The sequence below is a fragment of the Artemia sp. Qi Xiang Cuo genome, chromosome 1 (genome assembly GCF_049724085.1).
Source record: "Artemia sp. Qi Xiang Cuo chromosome 1, ASM4972408v1, whole genome shotgun sequence".
In the NCBI taxonomy this organism is placed as follows: domain Eukaryota; kingdom Metazoa; phylum Arthropoda; class Branchiopoda; order Anostraca; family Artemiidae; genus Artemia; species Artemia sp. Qi Xiang Cuo.
In genome coordinates, this window is record NC_142794.1 from 77,230,066 (window position 1) to 77,249,153 (window position 19,088).

The 19,088-nt window shown below is 35.8% G+C and overlaps 1 protein-coding gene across 2 annotated transcripts in view; it reads right to left on the reverse strand.

Moving 5' to 3' along the window:
* Positions 1 to 1,936: 1,936 nt before the first annotated feature.
* Positions 1,937 to 19,088, reverse strand: part of LOC148956741 (protein N-terminal asparagine amidohydrolase-like) — a 63,161-nt gene continuing 46,009 nt past the window's right edge. For both annotated transcript variants that reach the window (XM_089087170.1, XM_089087175.1), the window contains exons 4-6: positions 16,873 to 17,052; positions 6,004 to 6,111; positions 1,937 to 2,594 (exon numbers count right to left, since the gene is read on the reverse strand). In XM_089087170.1, the coding sequence (XP_088943296.1) occupies positions 2,203 to 2,594; positions 6,004 to 6,111; positions 16,873 to 17,052 (680 nt within the window). In that variant the 3' untranslated portion in view covers positions 1,937 to 2,202. The remainder of the gene's footprint in view (positions 2,595 to 6,003; positions 6,112 to 16,872; positions 17,053 to 19,088) is intronic.

Sequence of the window (19,088 nt, forward strand, 5' to 3'; positions counted from 1 at the left end):
TTTGAAATCGATTTCATAAAAAAAAACTTCGAATAGAAGACATAAAATTAGGATGTAAGGAGAATTCTGCGAGTAGTTTTTCAATTAAAATATTAAACTTTGTTGGACCGGAACTTTTTATAAAATCTATTGTTGTGAGGTTAAGCTTTTTACCTGGTTCATCCACTAGTTTGTAGAAAAAATCCAGTAGACAGATTAGGTAATGTCGTGTAGACATCTATCACATATTGTCAGACTACTAAGGATCAATAAGTGGTTCAGTTATTATTTTTACCAATTTTGCTAAAAAAGTCTCATAAATTAGCTAGAAGGGGGTGTCAAAGTTATCAGTCTTTCTCCATTAAAATCCAGCTCGAGTCTTTTTTGGGAATACGAGTAATGTAACTGGTTTTCCAAATGGGACGGTAATTATGGGGGGATGTAGGACGGTCTAGCTCCCCCCAATTACATTTGGCTCTTAAGAAGAGCACTAGAACTTATCAGTTTCCAAATGAATGAGGCCCTCTTAGTTGTATACGACCACCCTTTCCATCTAAGGGGTATTTAAAAAAATATATAGTATATTGCAAGCCTTATGGCTCTTTACTTCAGGTAGCGCTAGAGCATTGTCTCTGATTTTCCCTCATGTTCCTAGTAATTGCGATAATCCCACTCTCTTAGGCCCAATTCCCAATAAACTGTCTTTTCTGGCTGGGTATTTAATTTTATGTTCAAGCAGGGATAGTGTTTGTTTGCGTCATTTTGTATTGAAGCGAACTAAAGGCTGCTGAGTTTCACAAAATAGCCTCAGGAACAATTGGTTCCATCTATAAATTTGGATGAGCTTGCCAATTTTCTCACTATCATCAATGGTGTAAAAGTTTTACTCAGAAAAAATCAGAAAAAATTGTAAAACTCAGAAAAATTGTATTGGAGCGAACTAAAGGCTGCTGAGTTTCACAAAATAGTTTAAAAAAATTGATTCCATAGTTTGCAGATTTTCTCAGTATCATCAATGGTGTAAAAGTTCTGAATGAGGTTTGGAATACAAGGGAAACACTGGAACAAAATGCAGTTTTCGCTACGGAAACTCGTTTTTTGCATAAAATCTATCTATGGGAATATGAACTGATAATGAAAGTTATATAACTTAGACGTTATTGCATTCTCTCTATTCTTATTTCTGTTTAATTAATCTAATTTTCTTGAACTTATGTCCCCTTCTTCCTCACATAGATTTGTTTGTTTTTACCCGAATAGTTAGTTTAATAATTGAGAAATAGCAACATACTGCAAAAACTGCAAGCTTAAGAAGACTTTACTATAGTTCCACAGGAGAAGTACATAGATACATTTCTTTTGGTAAAAATGTGAGTATAGGTCTATCTAAATTGAAAGCCTGCTTGAAAAACTACTATTTTAATCCTTATTTGAAGTTCTGAGCGGTTATTTTATTCATAAAGCAGGGTTAGTCTGGTATGGAATCTTTCCTTGCAAGATTTGTGGTCCTTGTCCCATCGTGAATGACATTCGACCAGATTGAGTAATTGATAAAAGAAATAAGATTCAAGGATACCTTGTTAAATTGGCCCCATTGTCTATTATTTAAGTATACTTCAATTGTAAATTTAATAGCGTTTCATTCAAGGATCCATTTTCATTTCATTTTTCTTTCGCCTTCCATTTAAAATTGAAGCGATTGTGGATGAAATTAGAAACTTTGGTGTTAGTCAACGTGCACCAGATCTACACAACGATGTAAAACTTAAAACTTTTAGTTTATGTTCTGTTGTTATGTCTAACAAGCTAGACATTAATGTCTAGACAAAATCCTTCTGAATCATTTGGAAGGTCTCAAGAAAACGGACACAAATCATGACTGTTCAAAAATGAGTTTTACCCAGATATTGATGTCTAGCGAAGCAAGTGTGTGAGATCAGCCTTAGAGACTGGAAAGAAAATATGTTTACTTTAATAACATTAAAATTCAACAAACCCAAATAATAAAACATAACTGGGAAACGAATATCACTTTGTCAACACCGCGCAAAACAGCAAAATATACAACAGCAACAACAACCGTTAAAAAGTCCGTATCTTAATTTAAAAGCAGCGGATTGAAATTAAGAATTATAATCACTAAAGTACTTAGTTTCTCAGTAGATATTTAATCTGAATCACTAAATCTTCAAATATTAGCTGATAAGAAATCACTGTAAATCTTTAGTACTGAATTTCGATCCACATTCCGCCGTTTTCAAGTTTCCTATAAAATTTTGGTCGGCCATCTGGAAACACGGTTATTGCTGGAAACTGGTGCTTTCTAATAAAGTTCAATGCAGCACGAATTTTTTGGGAAAAATTTGGCGGTTCTACTTCTGGGGACGGGGATAAATGAGAAACGATTAGATCATCTGATTGTTGTAACCATAAATCTACGCCTCTGAGAGGTGGATATGTAAATGGACCTAGCCTCATGAGACCAAGTCCACAGTCATATATGTCCATTAATTGCTGTTGGCCGTTGGTGAATATTCTAGCTGTGCGAAGAGACATGTCTGGCCCTTTGTCAGGAAAAATTGCTGGGAAAATCTCGCCAGTTTTAATATAAACACCTGAAAAATATACAAAAAAAAGATAAGTCTGTTCCCTCTTTTGTAGCTCACAGAATTTCATTGTTTGAACATTTAAGTCAACATGTTTAGTGAACTGGTCATTTACTTTTGCCAGTCAACTTTCCCAAACAGAGGTTTTATTTTTGGCTTTCCAGGAGTTTGGGGGTGCGTGCTTCCCAGTTGACTTTTTTCAGTGAACGTCCGAATGTGATACATTACTTCTACACAAAGAATTGATTTTTTTTTTGGCAGGCTAACATTCTTTCTGGATAATAGAAAATGTTGCACATTTTTGGTCTTTTTGAAACCTACGTTATTCCATCGTGAAAAAAAATACAGGTCACCTCATTAGAACATAAAAAACAAACAAATGACGAAGAACGAAGTAAAAGCTACCACTGACTGAGTGTATTAGCTGTTACTAGCAATCATTGGTGGAAAGATACAATGTCTTGAATTATAGTTATTACCCTCAAGCACTTTTAGTCAGAGGACAGGGCTTTACTAAACAAATCGACTTATCAAAAACACGTGACAATAAGCCATTGATGGTAAAAAAGAAACTAGTATTGTATTGTAATAAACACCTCACACAAGAGCAAGGAAGAGGTCGCATAGTTTTTAAAGTTCTGATTCAGGTGGACTATGAATAAAATAAAAAACAAATTTTGGCGATGGAATTAAATAACCAAACTGAAGCTTAAACCGAACAAAATTATTGCTTCGGAGTTATTCGCAAGACCATTCAAACAAACTGACTCGTGATACTCCCTATATTTTATAATTCTGTAAAACTAGCGCTTTACTGAAAACACAAAACTGACACAAAAACAGGGAAAGGAGCGGAAAAGTTCTGAAGTAGGCTGTCGATCTAAAAAAAACTCGAGCAAACTCAGTTTTAAGAAAATTGCTGGTTTTACAGAATTCTAAAAATTCTAAACTTGGAAGAACTAGTTTTATTCTTTTAAGTTTCAACTTTACTCTTTACTTGCATCTGAAAAACACTGTTTTATCGACCTGAAAAAGTTGAAAAGTCGCAGATAAAAAACTGAATTGTTTATAAGATATTGTCCTATATAAAATATATAGAGAGTTTAGAAAATAGAAGGTCATCAAAACAATTTTAGGTTAACGGCTAATATAATTTACGGCAATCCATGTGATCATCGTTGCAATTTTTCTGCTGGAATGCTGCGAAGAATTTTGTACTTCTCATAGGAAAGTATACTTTCGTTATTTTTGCTACTTGAACTTAAACATTTTAAGAGACCTGATTTTTAAAATCATTGGATCTATCACTCCCTAATAGGGTTATTTGAAGTTTAAACATTGTTTTGCAGCAGTTAATTTATGATGAATATTAATCATTTAATTTCAAGAAATAATATTTTAAGGAATGAGGTAATGGAGTTGCTTAAATATGAAATTATACCCTAAAGCTCTGAATCAGCTTCAAATAGCGATATCTTCTACTTTTCGCCCCAGAGACCCGGAACTCTTACCTCATCGTAAAATTCAACTTAGCTGACCCTGTTATCTCTGTAGAATAATAAGTGTCTGTATATAATACTCGATGGCCAGCGTTTACCCCCCAGGCGTTTACCCCCCCCCACACGTAAAATACCCCTGCGAAAAATAACCCCCCCCGTGGAAAATAAGGCTTTCAAAATTTGAGAATTTTATTTGACTTTTTTCCGTAGGGGGAAAGAATTTTGGTACTTGTGTATTATACGCCACTCACTCAAGTTTACGCAGTGTAAAACTCGAGAACAAACCGGTTTCTTCGTTAGTTTCTTTCAGCTTAGCGTGAGACAAGACAAAGACTATTGGCAGATTATATAGTAAATATATAATTTGGCCTCTATTTTTACACATTAGGGGGGAGGGTAAAGTATTCGAACAGTTTCAAGTCAGAAAACAACTTTTACTTCATAATATGCAGAATCATTGTATCTAACACATTTTGCATGCAGACCCACTATTCTTTACCCCCCCCCCCCTAATGTGTAAATATATAGCTCGAACATGTTTCTAAAGTAAAGTACAGGTTTGTTCTCGAGTTTAATACATCGTAAACTTGAGTGAGTGGCGTATAATACACAAGTACCGGCTTTTTTAATTTAGAGAGAGCCGGATTTCCCTGTATTATTTAAAAACGGTCAGAAATTAATTTTAAAAAAAAACAAGTTTTTTTCAGCTGAAAGTAAGGAGCAACACCTAAACTTAAAACGAACCGAAATTGCTACATAAATTACAGAAGTTGCCCCTTGCACAAGCCCCTGCTCTTTACGCTAAAGTTTTGACCTTTTGTCCTAATTCCTTAAGAACAATTCCTGAAACACAATGGCCGTTTAATTACAATGATAAACTGTGTTTCAAAATTCTAAAAAAAAAACTTTAGCGTAGAGAGCGAGGTCTTGAAGAGGAGGCAACCCCTTTCATATACGTTATAATTTCTGTTCGTTTTAAGGTTTGATGCTGCTCCTTACTGTCAGTTGAAAAAACTTGATTTTTTAAAATTTAATTTCTGGTCGTTTTTAAATAATACTGGGAAATCCAGCAAGTACCGGAATGAAAAATTCCGGGGTAAAGCATAGCGGGTCTGCATGTAAAATGTGTTAGATACAATTATTCTGCATATTATGAAGTTAGAATTGTTTTCTGAATTCAAACTGTCCAAATACTTTATCCCCCTCCCCTTTATGTGCAAATATATAGCCCAAATTTGTTTCTAAAGTATCATAAAAACTAACGAAGAAACCAGTTTGTTCTCGAGTTTTACACAGCGTAAACTTGAGTGAGTGGCGTATAATACACAAGTACCAAAATTCCTTCCCCCTACGGAAATAACTCAAATAATATTCTCAAATTTGGAAAGTCTTATTTTCCACGGGGGGGTCGGTATTTTCTGAGACGGAGGTATTTACGGAGGGGTTCGCAGGGGGTATTTTCCACGGGGAGTATTTTCCGCGGTGCGTATTTTTCGGGGGGTTGGTAAACGCCGGGGGGAGTATTTCCCACGGGGGTTTATACGCCAGGAGAGTATTTTCCGGCGGGTTAATGCCGGAGGGGGGGGGTAAACGCCTAGAACCATAATACTCATCTATCGAAGCTAAAGCACACTAGGTCTTTGGTATTGATCCAATAACTTACTGAAGTACTTGTTGTGTTTTGTAATTATTTGTTCTTGTTTCTATTGTGATTTTTATTTCTTTTTTTTAAGTCCTGTCTTCATATTTTTTGCATGACGGGTTTGCAAATTAATAATCATAATAATAATAATGGTTATATTTAAAGCGAAAAAGATACCTTGAACATGATAACAAGTGAATTAAAGGTTTGATAACTTTCAGCTAATTTTCTTGGAATTTTGCCAAGTAATAACAATCAATTTAGCCTAATAACTTACCAACGCCATAAATAAATGGCCATGCTATTCCACCCCGGTATGTCGTGTTTAAGTCTCCAATGCATGCCAACACAAGATCTATGTCCGTTATTTGTCGATGGAAAGCATCTAGAAGATAATTTAAAGTTTAGAAAATAAGCAATACCAATAGAGTGTATTTATGCAAGTATATCAGTAAATCAATACAGGTATCAGCAGAAGACAAAAAATAAAGGAAGACGAAAAAACGCATATACTTATCTTTCACATTTATTCTTTTATCTTGAGAAAACAGAAACAAAGAACACGCATCTTTGACGAGATTTTTTTGCTGTGACAACAAAGCCCCCCCCCCAAAAAAAAACTAAAAATTGAAAAAAGACATTAGGTCACAAAGAGGCAAATAGCTATTTATTTTTTTCAGTCACGGTTTTTTCCCATCTATGTGACCATTTTTCAGATAATTCACTATTTCTATTTTTGCAAAAGAGATGCACAAGCAATTATTTTTTAAACTTGTCAAGTGTTTTGATTCAAAAGGGAATAGAGGTAATCCAGCGCATGGTTTGCAACTACATCCTTGGTAGATCACTAGATCCATATTCCAACCAGTGGTGTAATTTTGTCAAAATTCTGGTGGGGGGGGCAAAGTTGGAGTCGAATTTCCCAAATCAAGTGAAAATGTCAGAGAAAACTGAACCATACAGTAATAAAAAAGGAAAAGATGTACTAAAGAAAACTGACCCGTTTCTGTGGATGTTTAAATTATGTAAGTTTTCTTATTTTTGACAATATTTTTGGAAAAACTAAATTTCAGCTAGGAAGAGAGGGGAAGTTCTACTGTAATTGCTGCAAGAAAGACTAAAGCTGTTCTCAGGGTAAGGCAACCTCGCGGAAGCATGCCACAACGTCAGCGTACCTTACTAGTGAGAAAACCTGGATCTAAGCACGAAGACAAATCAGTTGAAGATCGTTCGTTGGAGATTGAAAGTAAAATTGCATGCTTCCTAGTAGAGCATGATTTGCCTTACAGCCTGTGCAACAGCCTCACAAAGTTAGCAAAGTCATTACCAGGGCCAGACCTACTGAATAGGCTTGCTATGGGCAAACAGAAAGTGACAAACGTGGTGCGTCAGGTACTTGAGCGACACTACAATGAAGAACTAGTGGGTATGTTGAAACAGTTCTGTTTTTCTATAATTGTAGATGAAACCACGGACGTGTCTGCTGATAAACAGCTGATGATTTGCGTCACTTTTGCTTATAGTGGCATAGAGACGAAATTTGATATGCTTGATATATTCTCTTACCCAGACAGTACTGCAGATGGGGTTTTTGACAAATTAAGCCAGTGTTTGCAAGCTCTGGAAAGGGAAGGTTTTGACTTACGGAACTGGGTTGGCTTTTGTACAGACAATACTAACTCTATGATAGGCTGTTGCTATAGTCGGTCATCACTCATCACAACCAAGTATCATTGGGTTGTGGCATTGAAGTGCCCGTGTCATCTTTTCAATTTGTGTGCTCAATATTCCTGCAAAAGGCTGCCTAAGGGACTTGAGGATCTTTGTTAAACTGTAATTTTAAATTTTAGGCATAGTACAGAGCGAATACATGCATACAAGCAACTTCAAATATTCACCCAAGTTCCAGAAAGAAATTTTGTTGCTCTTGCTCCTACATGATGGCTTTCTTTTCAACAAACTGTAAGAGGCTGTTGGAGCAATGAGACGCTGTGATACTTTACTGGCCGGATTTAGCAGTAGAAGACTTATCGCATGGTAACGAACAGTTTTATTGACACTAAGGAACCCCTATCAGCAGGTACTGATGGAGTTTGTAAAATATGCTTTTGAAATATTCAATGAATTCAATACGCTTTTCCAGAGAGAGGCGACCATTTTTTTTTCCAAGTTGGAATAGTACGTAGAATCTGTAGTGAAGAAATTCTGCATGAATTTCTTTGCTGTTTCCTACCTCCAGAAACACAAAAATGCAAGGATGTAAACTTGGTTAACGAAGACAATTACCTTAAGCTTTACCAGGTGTATCTTGGTTTGAACGCTGAATACTGCCTGTCGGATTTGATGTCTGATCCCCAATTCATCGAAATCAGAAAAACATCAAGAGTATGGTCAGAGAACTCTACAAAAAAGCAGAAACAAGTTTGTTGGGCTTGTGAATCTGTCTTTCACAATTTCAGGAGAAGCTAGACCCTGCAATCTTTTTTCACGTCCTCTGGACTTCCTTCGTGAAAAAAAAGCAAGCACTGAAAGGGAGTGCCCAGAATTGGCTTTAGTTTCCCCCCCCCCCCCAGATGACATGGACTGTCAAAGTGTTGACCCAGTTTTGTTCTGGAAATGTGTCGCAATTGTAAAAACGCCTACTGGACGTAAGAAGTTTGGAAACGTCTTGAAAGCAGTCAAATTTATCTTCTGTTTGCAACTTTCAAATGATGCAGTAAAAAGACTGTTTAGTTTCTTAAAATCGATCAAGACTGAAAAGCACAGTCGGCTACCCAGTGCAACCCTTTGCACCACTCTTCAAAAGAAGTGCCGACTAATGACGATTCGCTTAACAGCGTTTGAAGTGGGTCAAGTCTGACGCGACAGCTTTAGAATCTTAGAGCAGATATTTCCTCTTAAGATTTGAAATGTGAAGTAGTGTTTTGAACTTAATTCCGCCTTTATAGTGGGAAGTGTTTGAAACGTTTTTTGGTCTGATCACATTTAGGTTAGCTAGCCTGTATTTTATCTGATATTATCCGTTTCTAGTTTTGTGCCGGTTTTACAATAGGGCCGTTTTTTAGCACTAGGATCTTACATCTAAGATCTTTCATCTTTCTGCAAAGATTATTGGTTTTTCAACTCATCTTTGTTTTAAGATCTTACAGCTCACTGATGTAAGCAAAAAGCGTGAAAGACGCCATCTTTCTGCCATATAGAACAATGATGAGAGAACTTTGATGATATACTCATCATTGTTGTCCAACTGCAACTGGTGTATTTCGATGGTGACTGGCGGGAAAGTTTTTAGTCACCCCGCCAAGAAAAAATCTTGGCGTAATTTTGGTGTGAAAGGTTTTATCTGAAATAAAGTATTTTCCTCATTTGGATCAGGGTTACCAACTGTCGCACTTTAGCGGCCACTTTGTCGCACTTTTCGCACTTTATCGGTGCCCTTTTCCATGAAAAGCCAAAAAGTGTCACACTAAAGTGCTACGGTTTCTTTGTCCATTATAAAATTGACTTCAACATGTGAAAGAAAAAAAATTGCTAACAGCGACCTTTCTGTGTTCATAGTGTGACTAGAATATAGCGTCACCTCTAATTTGTTGACAGTATTCCAGTTCAAGCAATTCGGTAAAGAATAAAGCACTCTGATAAGATTGTTCTAAGAAAAATGCAGTAATGTGAAAATGATAAAGAATAAGAAAAAAGCAATCTGATAGAGAATAAAGAACCTTCGCCGCGACGAAAATAGGCTGAAAGTTTGAAATTGAAATTAATTAGTTCACAGCAAATTTGATTCAATTCAATCTTGTGTTTAATCACGGAACGAAGTAAGAGCCAACAAAAAGAAGAGAAACAAGAAAGAACAAGAGAGAAAGCAAAGTTTATTAAGCCTCAATATCAAAATTCTAGTAGCCTGCAAATGCTAGTGTTATGAGTTAGCTAGGTTAGCTTTAGTAGTTAGTTGACGTTAAACTTTAAGCATTACGCATTAATCAAGATTGTGGGGAGTGTCGTTCTTTTTACTAGGCTAACATACCAACAAAAGGCTGATTATTCTCGTAAGTATGCAGTTTTCAACATAAATTAGCTAGAATGAGACTGAATACATAATTTGATGCTGTTTTTTTATGCTCTTTTTTACTTCAATCATTGCTGGTTTTTTTTTTGAGGATATTACATTGTGAGCCCTTAAAGGGACTAAGAGGGTTCATATAGCGCATGGTAACCAAAAGTCTAAAAACATGTTTCTAAAAAAACTGTCTTGGGACAAAAATGGCCATCTCGGTAAACTTGTAGTTTCCAAGATAATTAGCAAGTCTGAAAATGAATAAATCACTTGATACCTTTTCTATCAAACAGTTCGTGGTAACAAACTGTAAGTAAGGAGTTACACAATACAATATTAGCCAAAACTCTAATAAACGGTATTTTGATATCAATAGATATATCAAAAGAATTGGCTTATTATGCTGATTCCAAATAAATGAGATTAATTAAGCTTAGTTTTACCCATCAAATGCTGCAAGTCTGAAAAAATTTGCCTAGTTTTCGAAAATGGGGTATATACTCCTTGAAAGTCAAAGAACCTTAAAAGAAACTACACCGCCAGATTCATCGTATCAGAGAACCCTACTGTAGAGGTTTCGAGCTCCTATCTGCAACAATGGGGAATTTAGTAATTTTTGCAAGACGAAATATCACAAATGCTTGTTTATTTTGTTGAGTTTTTTTTCCAGGTGCGATCGTATTGAACTAATTATTCTATAACATCGGAAGAAGGATCATTTGAACGGAAATTAAAAGTTCTAATGCCCTTTTAAGTGACCAAAAAGAAAAGACTGGAGAGCAGCTAGCCCCCCTCCCAATCCCTTTTTTCCCCAAAATCGTTTGATAAAAATTTTGAGATAGTAATTTGGTTCAGCATAGTTGAAATGTCAAAAAAAAATACCTTTGGAGATAACATGACCCTCATAGCCCTTGGGGAAAGGACCTTAAGTTATAAATTTTGCCCATTGTTTACCTATAATATTTGTTATTTGGAAGTTTGCATACATTTTTCGGATAGGGGAGGGGTGGTGAACTCTCTACTGGGAGGGATAGGGGAATTTCTTATGGGGAAGGAAGTTTCCGGGAACTGAACTTTTCAGAGCAAATTTTACACTCGGGGAATATACCAGAATTCCTATACGAGATTCTTTTTATTTGCCTTACTTTCTCTTTGCCGACTCAATTTTACGTGTGGAGATATTAAGGGTAGTTGTCTTGGATAAATTTTCACCGGGATTGAATTGTCTAGAGACTTCTATGTGTGTGGGGGGGCGGGGCATTTTTTATGTTTTGACGGAGCAAGATTTCTCAGTATTAGTCAAAAAACATCAAAAATTAAATTAAAAAAAACAAGTTTTTTCAACTAAAAGTAAGGAGAAACATTAAACCTTAAAACACAGAGATTTTTACGTATACGATGGGGGCTACCCCCTCTTCATCACCTCGCTCTTTACGCTAATGTCTGAATTTTGTCCCGATACTTTAATAACGACTCCTGAAACACAAGAGTCGTTTAATTAGAACAGTTACAAGATTTTTTTTAAAGTACTAAAAAAATTTAGTCTGACGAGCGAGGTGTTGAGGAGAGGGGGGTTTTAGTGTGAAGAGTAAGGTGTTGAGGAGAGGGTTACCCCCTTCATATACCAGAAAGGGCTGTAAGTTTTGAAATTTACCCATATTGTTTACAAATAGTATTTGTTATTGAAATGTACTGCAGATCGAGAGATCTTCGGTTCAAACGCGGTTGTTCTCCGATTTTAGTCAAAAGTGAAGTCAAAAGCTATGACTATGACATTGAATTTTACCATAAAATAATTAATTTTAACATAAATGCCCATATGAAATTTACCCATATTGTTTACAAATAGTATTTGTTATTGAAATGTACTGCAGATCGAGAAATCTTCGTTTCAAACGCGGTTGTTCCCCGATTTTAGTCAGAAGTGAAGTCAAGATCTATGACTATGACATTGAATTTTACCATAAAATAATTAATTTTAACATAAATTAATTAAAATTTTTATCAAAAAGTTCTAAAAACAGTTTATCAAACAGTTGTATGTATTTTGGTAATATTTGAAATACAATCAGAAATTAAACAAAAAACAAGTTTTTTTTTACTGAAAGTAAGAAGCGATATTAAAACTTAAAACGAACAGAAATTATTCCGGAAATGAAAGGGGATGTCGAGTACTTAACGCCTCGCTCTTAGTCATCCTCTATCTTTTTTTACTTTTAAAAAGAACACTAGGACTCCAGATTTCCAATTGAATGTACCGCATCCGAAGTTTGTACGATATACGACCACCCTTTCTAGAAAAAACCTTAAATGTTAATAATGGGCAACTACTAAAGCTGGTATCCCTTGCCCTGAGGGCCGTGAGGGGGGATGTAATCCCCAAAGATATAATTACCAGATCTTTCAAATATGCTTAACAAAATGGCTATCTCAGAAGTCTCAATTGTTGTAATTTGGGAAATGATGGGTGTGGATGGGGGGGGGGGGGCTGGAGAAGCTCTTGTGAAGCCAGGGATCAAAGATCTTATCAGAGAATGAAAAGTTTCCGTTTTGTTTAAACTAGTGATTTTTCTTGTCTGCTTAATGTATGATCTATTTAATATATGGTTTAATATATTATGTTTAATATTTAATGGATTGATTTTAATCACTGGGTTCCAAAAACTCTGATTAAAGATATCAGTGAATACAGAAATCAGGCTTGCACTTTTGTCGCTCTTTTGTACGACAAAAGCCCGACTTGTCGCACTTTTTATGTAGAAAAAACACTTTTTAGGCCCGCTTTGTCGTACGTTGACAACGTCGTCAGTGGGCAACCCTGCTTTGCCATCCACTTATGTCGTAAACACTTAAAAATATTGAAAATCTTTAGTGATTTAACAAGTACCCAAAATAAGTTGTGGTTGATAGAAAGAAGGTACTTAGATTTATCAACGTTTTAAATAGATTGTGCAGCAGCTTAAGGCTACTTTTTTGGAGCCAGATTCCTTGGTTACAAGTAAATATTTTACAAATCTTAGTTTTAGCACTGTCTAACTTAAAGATATTTTCTTTATATCTTTTAAATGAAATTATTCTGATTGATAGCGCTGATTTAATGTATTGAAAGTTTGTGAATTTTTTATTAATGTAATTTCTGCTTTTCTGATGCCGCATAATTTCTTGGTGGATCCAGTGGCCACGTTCACGTCTATCTTGTAAAGTGACTAGCCACAGTACTGTGATTGTTGCTTCAGAAGGCTAGTGGAGATAAAAGAGAACTAGTTCCTCCTCGTAAAACACGCTCAGACAGTGAATTTAAGTTCTCTGAAGAGAGTATAGAAAAGCAGATTATAATAATCACTAACCACCTGAATGCGTTAAAAGAGAAGTCTGATCTTTGGTTCGCACGCATTGAAAAAGATATGGAATTGAGAATCAGCGATGCAATTTCAAAAGCTATCTCTTTGCAGTCTCCCCCAGTCAGTCCAAGTGATGAAGTCACGGAAAGTATAAAGAATGATACCTATAACAGCCTGTCTCTGGATTTAGAAAAAATGGTTGAAACAAAATTAGCTGAAATGAAAAGCAGGCTCAAAAGTCTTGAGCAGCTAGTGCTTAACATAAACACGGTGAGTAAAGAAATTCAGACTACAATGCTGAACATAGAGGACAAACTAAATTGCCAGAACGACGTGATTGAAACAGAGATCTCTATATAATCAGATTTTGGTTTTTCGAGCATGGAAAATACAGAAAACAAATTTTTCGCGTTTTGTAGGTCGAAATTCCTGGGAATGAAAGCTGATGGCATTATATCAGCTTGGAGGATTGATTCAAAAACTAACACTGCCGTTCTTCTGATCGTCGTTCCTTTCTCCAACCCGAAGCTTCGATCGGCCATTTTAAAAACAAAAAGTATTTGAAAGGCACACGAATTTCAGTGAATGAATCACTGACTAAGAACACACTAACTCTCTTTTCCTGTACAAGGACTAAGCTGGGCTTAAGAAAGGCTTGAACTTTAGATGATATTATATTTATCAAAACTGATTAAACAGGTCCCCGTAAGATAGCGACTAAAGGTGATATTGACCGTGCTGCAGCATCTGTTCCTACCAGTCTCAACGTTAAATATGCTTAGTGTAGTTCTCGGTTTGTTTAGGATTTATTTTACTCTCAGTACGTTTTATTATTGGTATATTTATGGCTACTTTTCTGATACGTTTTGGCCTTATCTTTTTATATGCTGATTCTTCTTCTTGGAACAATTTGCAGAACCACAAAACCATACTTCTTTGACAACTTGTGCACAGTGCGTGCCGGTTTCCGTATATTCGTTGGCCTGTCCATTTGTCCTATTGGTTTGTTGATTTGGTTTGTCAACCACCAGTATTCAGGCGTGTAAGTTGACTATTTACACTCATTACACTCTACCACTGTAATTCGACTCTACACTTTACTGTCTAAACTCTGTCTTTGATTCCTCAGATATCTGATAGGTCGCAAGAATTCTCTTTTCTTAAGGGTAGATCTCTACTGCTAAACCAAATCTTCGCGGACCCTGAAATGGAAATACCTCTTTTGATCCTCTCTTAGAAGCTGTTCGCAACTTACCTTGCTCTTACCCACCTCCTGCCTCATATTCTGACCAGTTATTTCCACCTCTTCACTCCACTACATTTTTTCGTATCTACTGTCAGAACATACAGCGCCTTCATAATCGACGGGAGCCCTTGATAGATCATCTTAGTGAACATACATACCATACATACCCTACATCTCGGTGAACATTACATACCATTAGTTTTAGTCGGCCTTACTCAAACATGGTTTTGTGATTCTGATTAGTATTCTCAATATGACCTTTCTCGATTTGACGCAATACACGTTCACCGCCGAGTAACCAAATTTCCTGGCGGTATCACACTATGTGTCAGTATTAAAATTACATATAAAAGGAGGACTGATTTGAAAATAAAATTGATGTAATTCTCCAGTCACGATCTGTATATACGATTATTCACAAAATTTCATCTGACTCTGCCCCGCTTTTTAACCCTCCCTCCTTCGATTTCCTATGAATATATTCTGCCAACTGATTGAAAATCTTTTTATCAGTGTTGGTCACCCTTGGAAACAAAAGCGGATATGCCTAATGGGAGACTCTAATGTTAAAATACTGTCTACGGAAAATGATGCCCAAAACCCACAATTTTTGGTGCGTGAAATCAACCCCCTCACACACTTTGTAATTTTCGCTGATTAAACTAACAGTTTTATAGCTGCTAAATCCACTTCAGTATTTGAAACTAAAACAAATGACATGTTAAAGGATGTGCAAAAATGGTGCAACGTTAATTGCATGGTATTGAATGCCCATAAAAGTTCGTTCATTCTCTTTCCGAACAATCGCAAGAAAATTCAACTGGACCTTAATTTGTTTGTCGACAATAAACAACTTCCTCAAACACAGATTAAACAATTTCTTTGCGTTTGCTTTGACTCTGGACTAACGTTCAAAAAACACGTCAATTATCTCAACTCTGTTCTCTCTCGACAAAAAGCTATCCTCGACAAAGCCAATAGCTTTTCTTCATTATAAGACTCTGCTAATGATATATAGCGCGTTTATTCTACTGTGTAGTGTTTCAATGTTCGGGGCAACACGAGCATGTCCAATCAAAAATCACTAACAATAGCACAGAATAAAGCCGTTAAAGTTGGACGAATGTGTGATCATTTTCCTAGTCTGGGAGTCAACTTGGCGTCGTTGCTTGTAAAACGTGCTAGTGATGGTTATTTCACCCAATTATTGTCTGAAAGTAGTGACGTATCAATTTATTTGCGACTGGCTACTAAAAAAATAATTGAACGATGTGGCACAAGTATATAGCATATACTATATACTATATCCTGTATATAGAATGTAAAGTTTTGCTGCAGGGTCTGATTTTATGTCAGTGAAGGTATTTAAGGCATTTTTTCTGTCATATCGCATTATATTTCGTTTTATGGCCGCTTTTATTCCTAGTATACATTCATGACTTAAGGTTTTTTGTTATGAGTTTGATAAATAATACTCGAGATCTATGTACTAATTCTAGGGTTATTCTTTCAAGTTTTGCTGATGATGCCCATTTTACTTTGGCAGCGAAGAGTTTAGTTGACTTTAGTTGATTTTATCATGAATTATTCGTGTGTGAGTATTATTCCATATTAGTTTCTAAGGGTCTCCTAAATTTCTTTCTTTCTGTTGATGAAGTACACAATTATCCTACAAGATATGCTAATTACGTAAAGACATCTCAAGTTGTTAGAACTAGACATTTATTTTCAATACGTCATATTGGGCCATATGTTTGGAAAACATTCCCGGAATCTTCGAAAAGGTCAGCGAATGTGTGTGATTTCCGTAGAGGTCTTATAACAATTTGTCTCGCGTTGTATGGGTTTTGAAGAATAGCTCAAAGGAATTTAATTCGCTCTGAATAAAAAAGAAAAAAGGGAAAAATATTGTTTAAATTTTTGGTTGGATGGAAACAGGGATTTTTGGCTGTGTTGGTGGGTGAGATGAGTTGCTGTTAGGAAGAGTTGTTGGGACCAGGAGCGGCGCAAATATATTTTTTTCTATTTATTTCTTTTCTTTGTCTCTCGCTTTTAAATTTTATTCCTATGTTTAAGGGCAAGCAAACAAAAGCTAAAGGAGGGTTAAGTAATTTGTTGTACCGATTATTTTTGTATTTTTTCTTTTTTTTGAAATAAACCCAGTGTATGAGTAAGTAAGTAAGTATCAAAAACCCCTTTTTCTTAGAGTTTAGATTAGTATTACTACGAGTAGCTGCTTATTTACTGCTCGTTACCTCGAACGGTTTGCTGTAATTGCGTTTATAAAGAATTTGTTTTAAACATAACGTTTAAATATAAACAAAGAAATATTAATAGGTACTTTTGGCCTGATAAGCTTCAAGATCTCACAAAGACTTAGGAAAAGGTATTATAAATAAACCAAGAGGGTTTTGACGCCACCTAATCCACAAAGAAAGATTGATACCCAAAATATGGTGCATATAAAAGTGTTTTTGGGGTTTGCAGTTTGATAGAACTTACGTAGTATAGATATTGATAATCTTTCCGAATGTGCCCTTGGATCAGCAAAGCCTCCAATTAAATTAAGCTCTAATCTTCCTTCATATCCAACCGACATTTCTTGAATCCTGTTGACCAATATATGAACGCTTCCGTCAACGTCCGCACCATCTATATGGGCTAAAACAATAGCACCAGAACCTAGAAAGCAAACAAATAATACAAAACGGATAAGAAAAATTCATTAAAGCACCCTCTTCAATTTCTTTACTGGTAAAGCTGAATGAAGTCAAAATAAATCCTGGATAAAAAAAAAACACAAGTTTTTTCAAAAAAGAAAATTATAACACGTGGCGTGTTATAATGTTATAGAATACATAAAAAGATCCTTTTTTTGTCTTTCTAACGATCGTTAAATATGTTAAGAAGAGAGAAAAAAAAAAGATATACTACTCAATAGATACATTATGAAATTAAGATTAAGCAATGGAGTATAATGCCAATTAAGGCTATCCTGGCACGTATTTTACATGGAGGGATGTAGAGTCTGACCTCAACACAAAATCTCACGCACTTGCCTTCGGCTATCACAAATGATTTAAACGGTGGAATTAATGCAATCTTTACTATACTATACTTTACTATAACGCGATTTTTTTTTCGCTTTTTTAGTATTATGTCCCTCGCATAATTAGTAACTATTTCATATCAAGCAGTTCGTGGTAATGAACTGTAAGCATGGAGCGACTCAGCCCAGTTGTAACCATAACTTTAAGAAACAGAAGTTTTTATAACATTGAATGCATCAAAAGAATTAAATTTTTATTCTGATTCAAACTATTAGTGGAGGAAAGATACGGAAAAAAAAATTGTCAAACCTCGGGGAAATTACAGCAGAATTTTTTTTTTACACCAAAATGTTCAGAAAAATTAGCTTAATCGCAAAAAAAAATCCCCCCGAATCCCCCCTGCACAAGTATCCCAAATTCGCCCTTGAAGGGGGAAAATGAGGGGGGAAATCGATTTTTGTGGTTATAAATATTTTGGGGTTTAAATAGTTGTTTCCTATCAAATCAAGCATACTTAATCCAAATATGGATTCAGATTGTCCGAACCCTAATGCTCATTTCCACCCATAAGGGGCAGAGGGATGGGGGGGGGGGTAAATTTGAAATTAAGAGGCCCCTGGATTATTTGGTAATTTCCTATGAAATCAATGGCGGCGAATTCGAAAATGAAGTTAAAAACTTGATTTGACGTGGTCAAGTACCTCATCTTACCTAAGACAGCTGTGGAAGTTGACCAGCATGAACCAGTTATTTTAATCACTTGTCGGTTGATTCACCATTTCCAATCAAGCTAGGAATGGCACCTTAGAATACGAGTCTCGAACAGTTTAATTTCAAACCAGTATTTCAGACTCCCCTCCCCCCCAGTTTGCGGTTTCCATTCCATAGTGTCATTCTTTATGACACTACGGCGTGTTCAAGGCTATATACAAGGTTTGTGCCGTTTTTTTTTTACTTCCACAAAAAAAGACAAAAGAATAAACTGGGATCCGCGAGCGTTGAGTAGAAGTATTTTGTGAGATAGTGTTTAGGATTATGCTTCTGATTTTTGAAAAGAGCGGATATTCAATTCTGCTTTAAACTTCATTTGTGCAATGCCATCTACTGTGTATCACTCAAGCTGAGTTTGTTCTTCTAGGTGGCGATGGGTTGAATTCTGATTTGATTGTGCCTGGATTGACTGAACAAACAAGTGGTATGAATTAATGAAAAAACCGTTTGTTTCGGGATTATACCGAATTCCTTTTGTTTGGATCCACGGTGGGACGGTCTCCCACGCCCCTCTTGCCCAGAATTTCTTTCCTGTCAAGCATTTCTGTTCTTCCTTCTTTTCTTTTATTCCTTGTTTTCTAAGTTTTCGTTGTTATTGTTTTGTTTGTTAATTAAGTTAATTTTGCTATTATTATTATGACGAGAAGTTTTGTTTTGCGTATATCCCATTATTTACACACCCAACCTTACGAGCTCTGCTCTCTGTTGGGGATTATTTTTTTTTTTGTATTTTTGTGTATATTAAATAAATAAAATAAATAAATTAAGAAGTCTCTTTTTCTTCTAGAAACGTCAATAAAGAAAACATGGTCTGCCCGATATGCCAAAGAAGCATCAATCCCGGTGAAAACACTGCCATATTATCCAAGAAAGGAGCCGATGCCGTGAATAACGCAA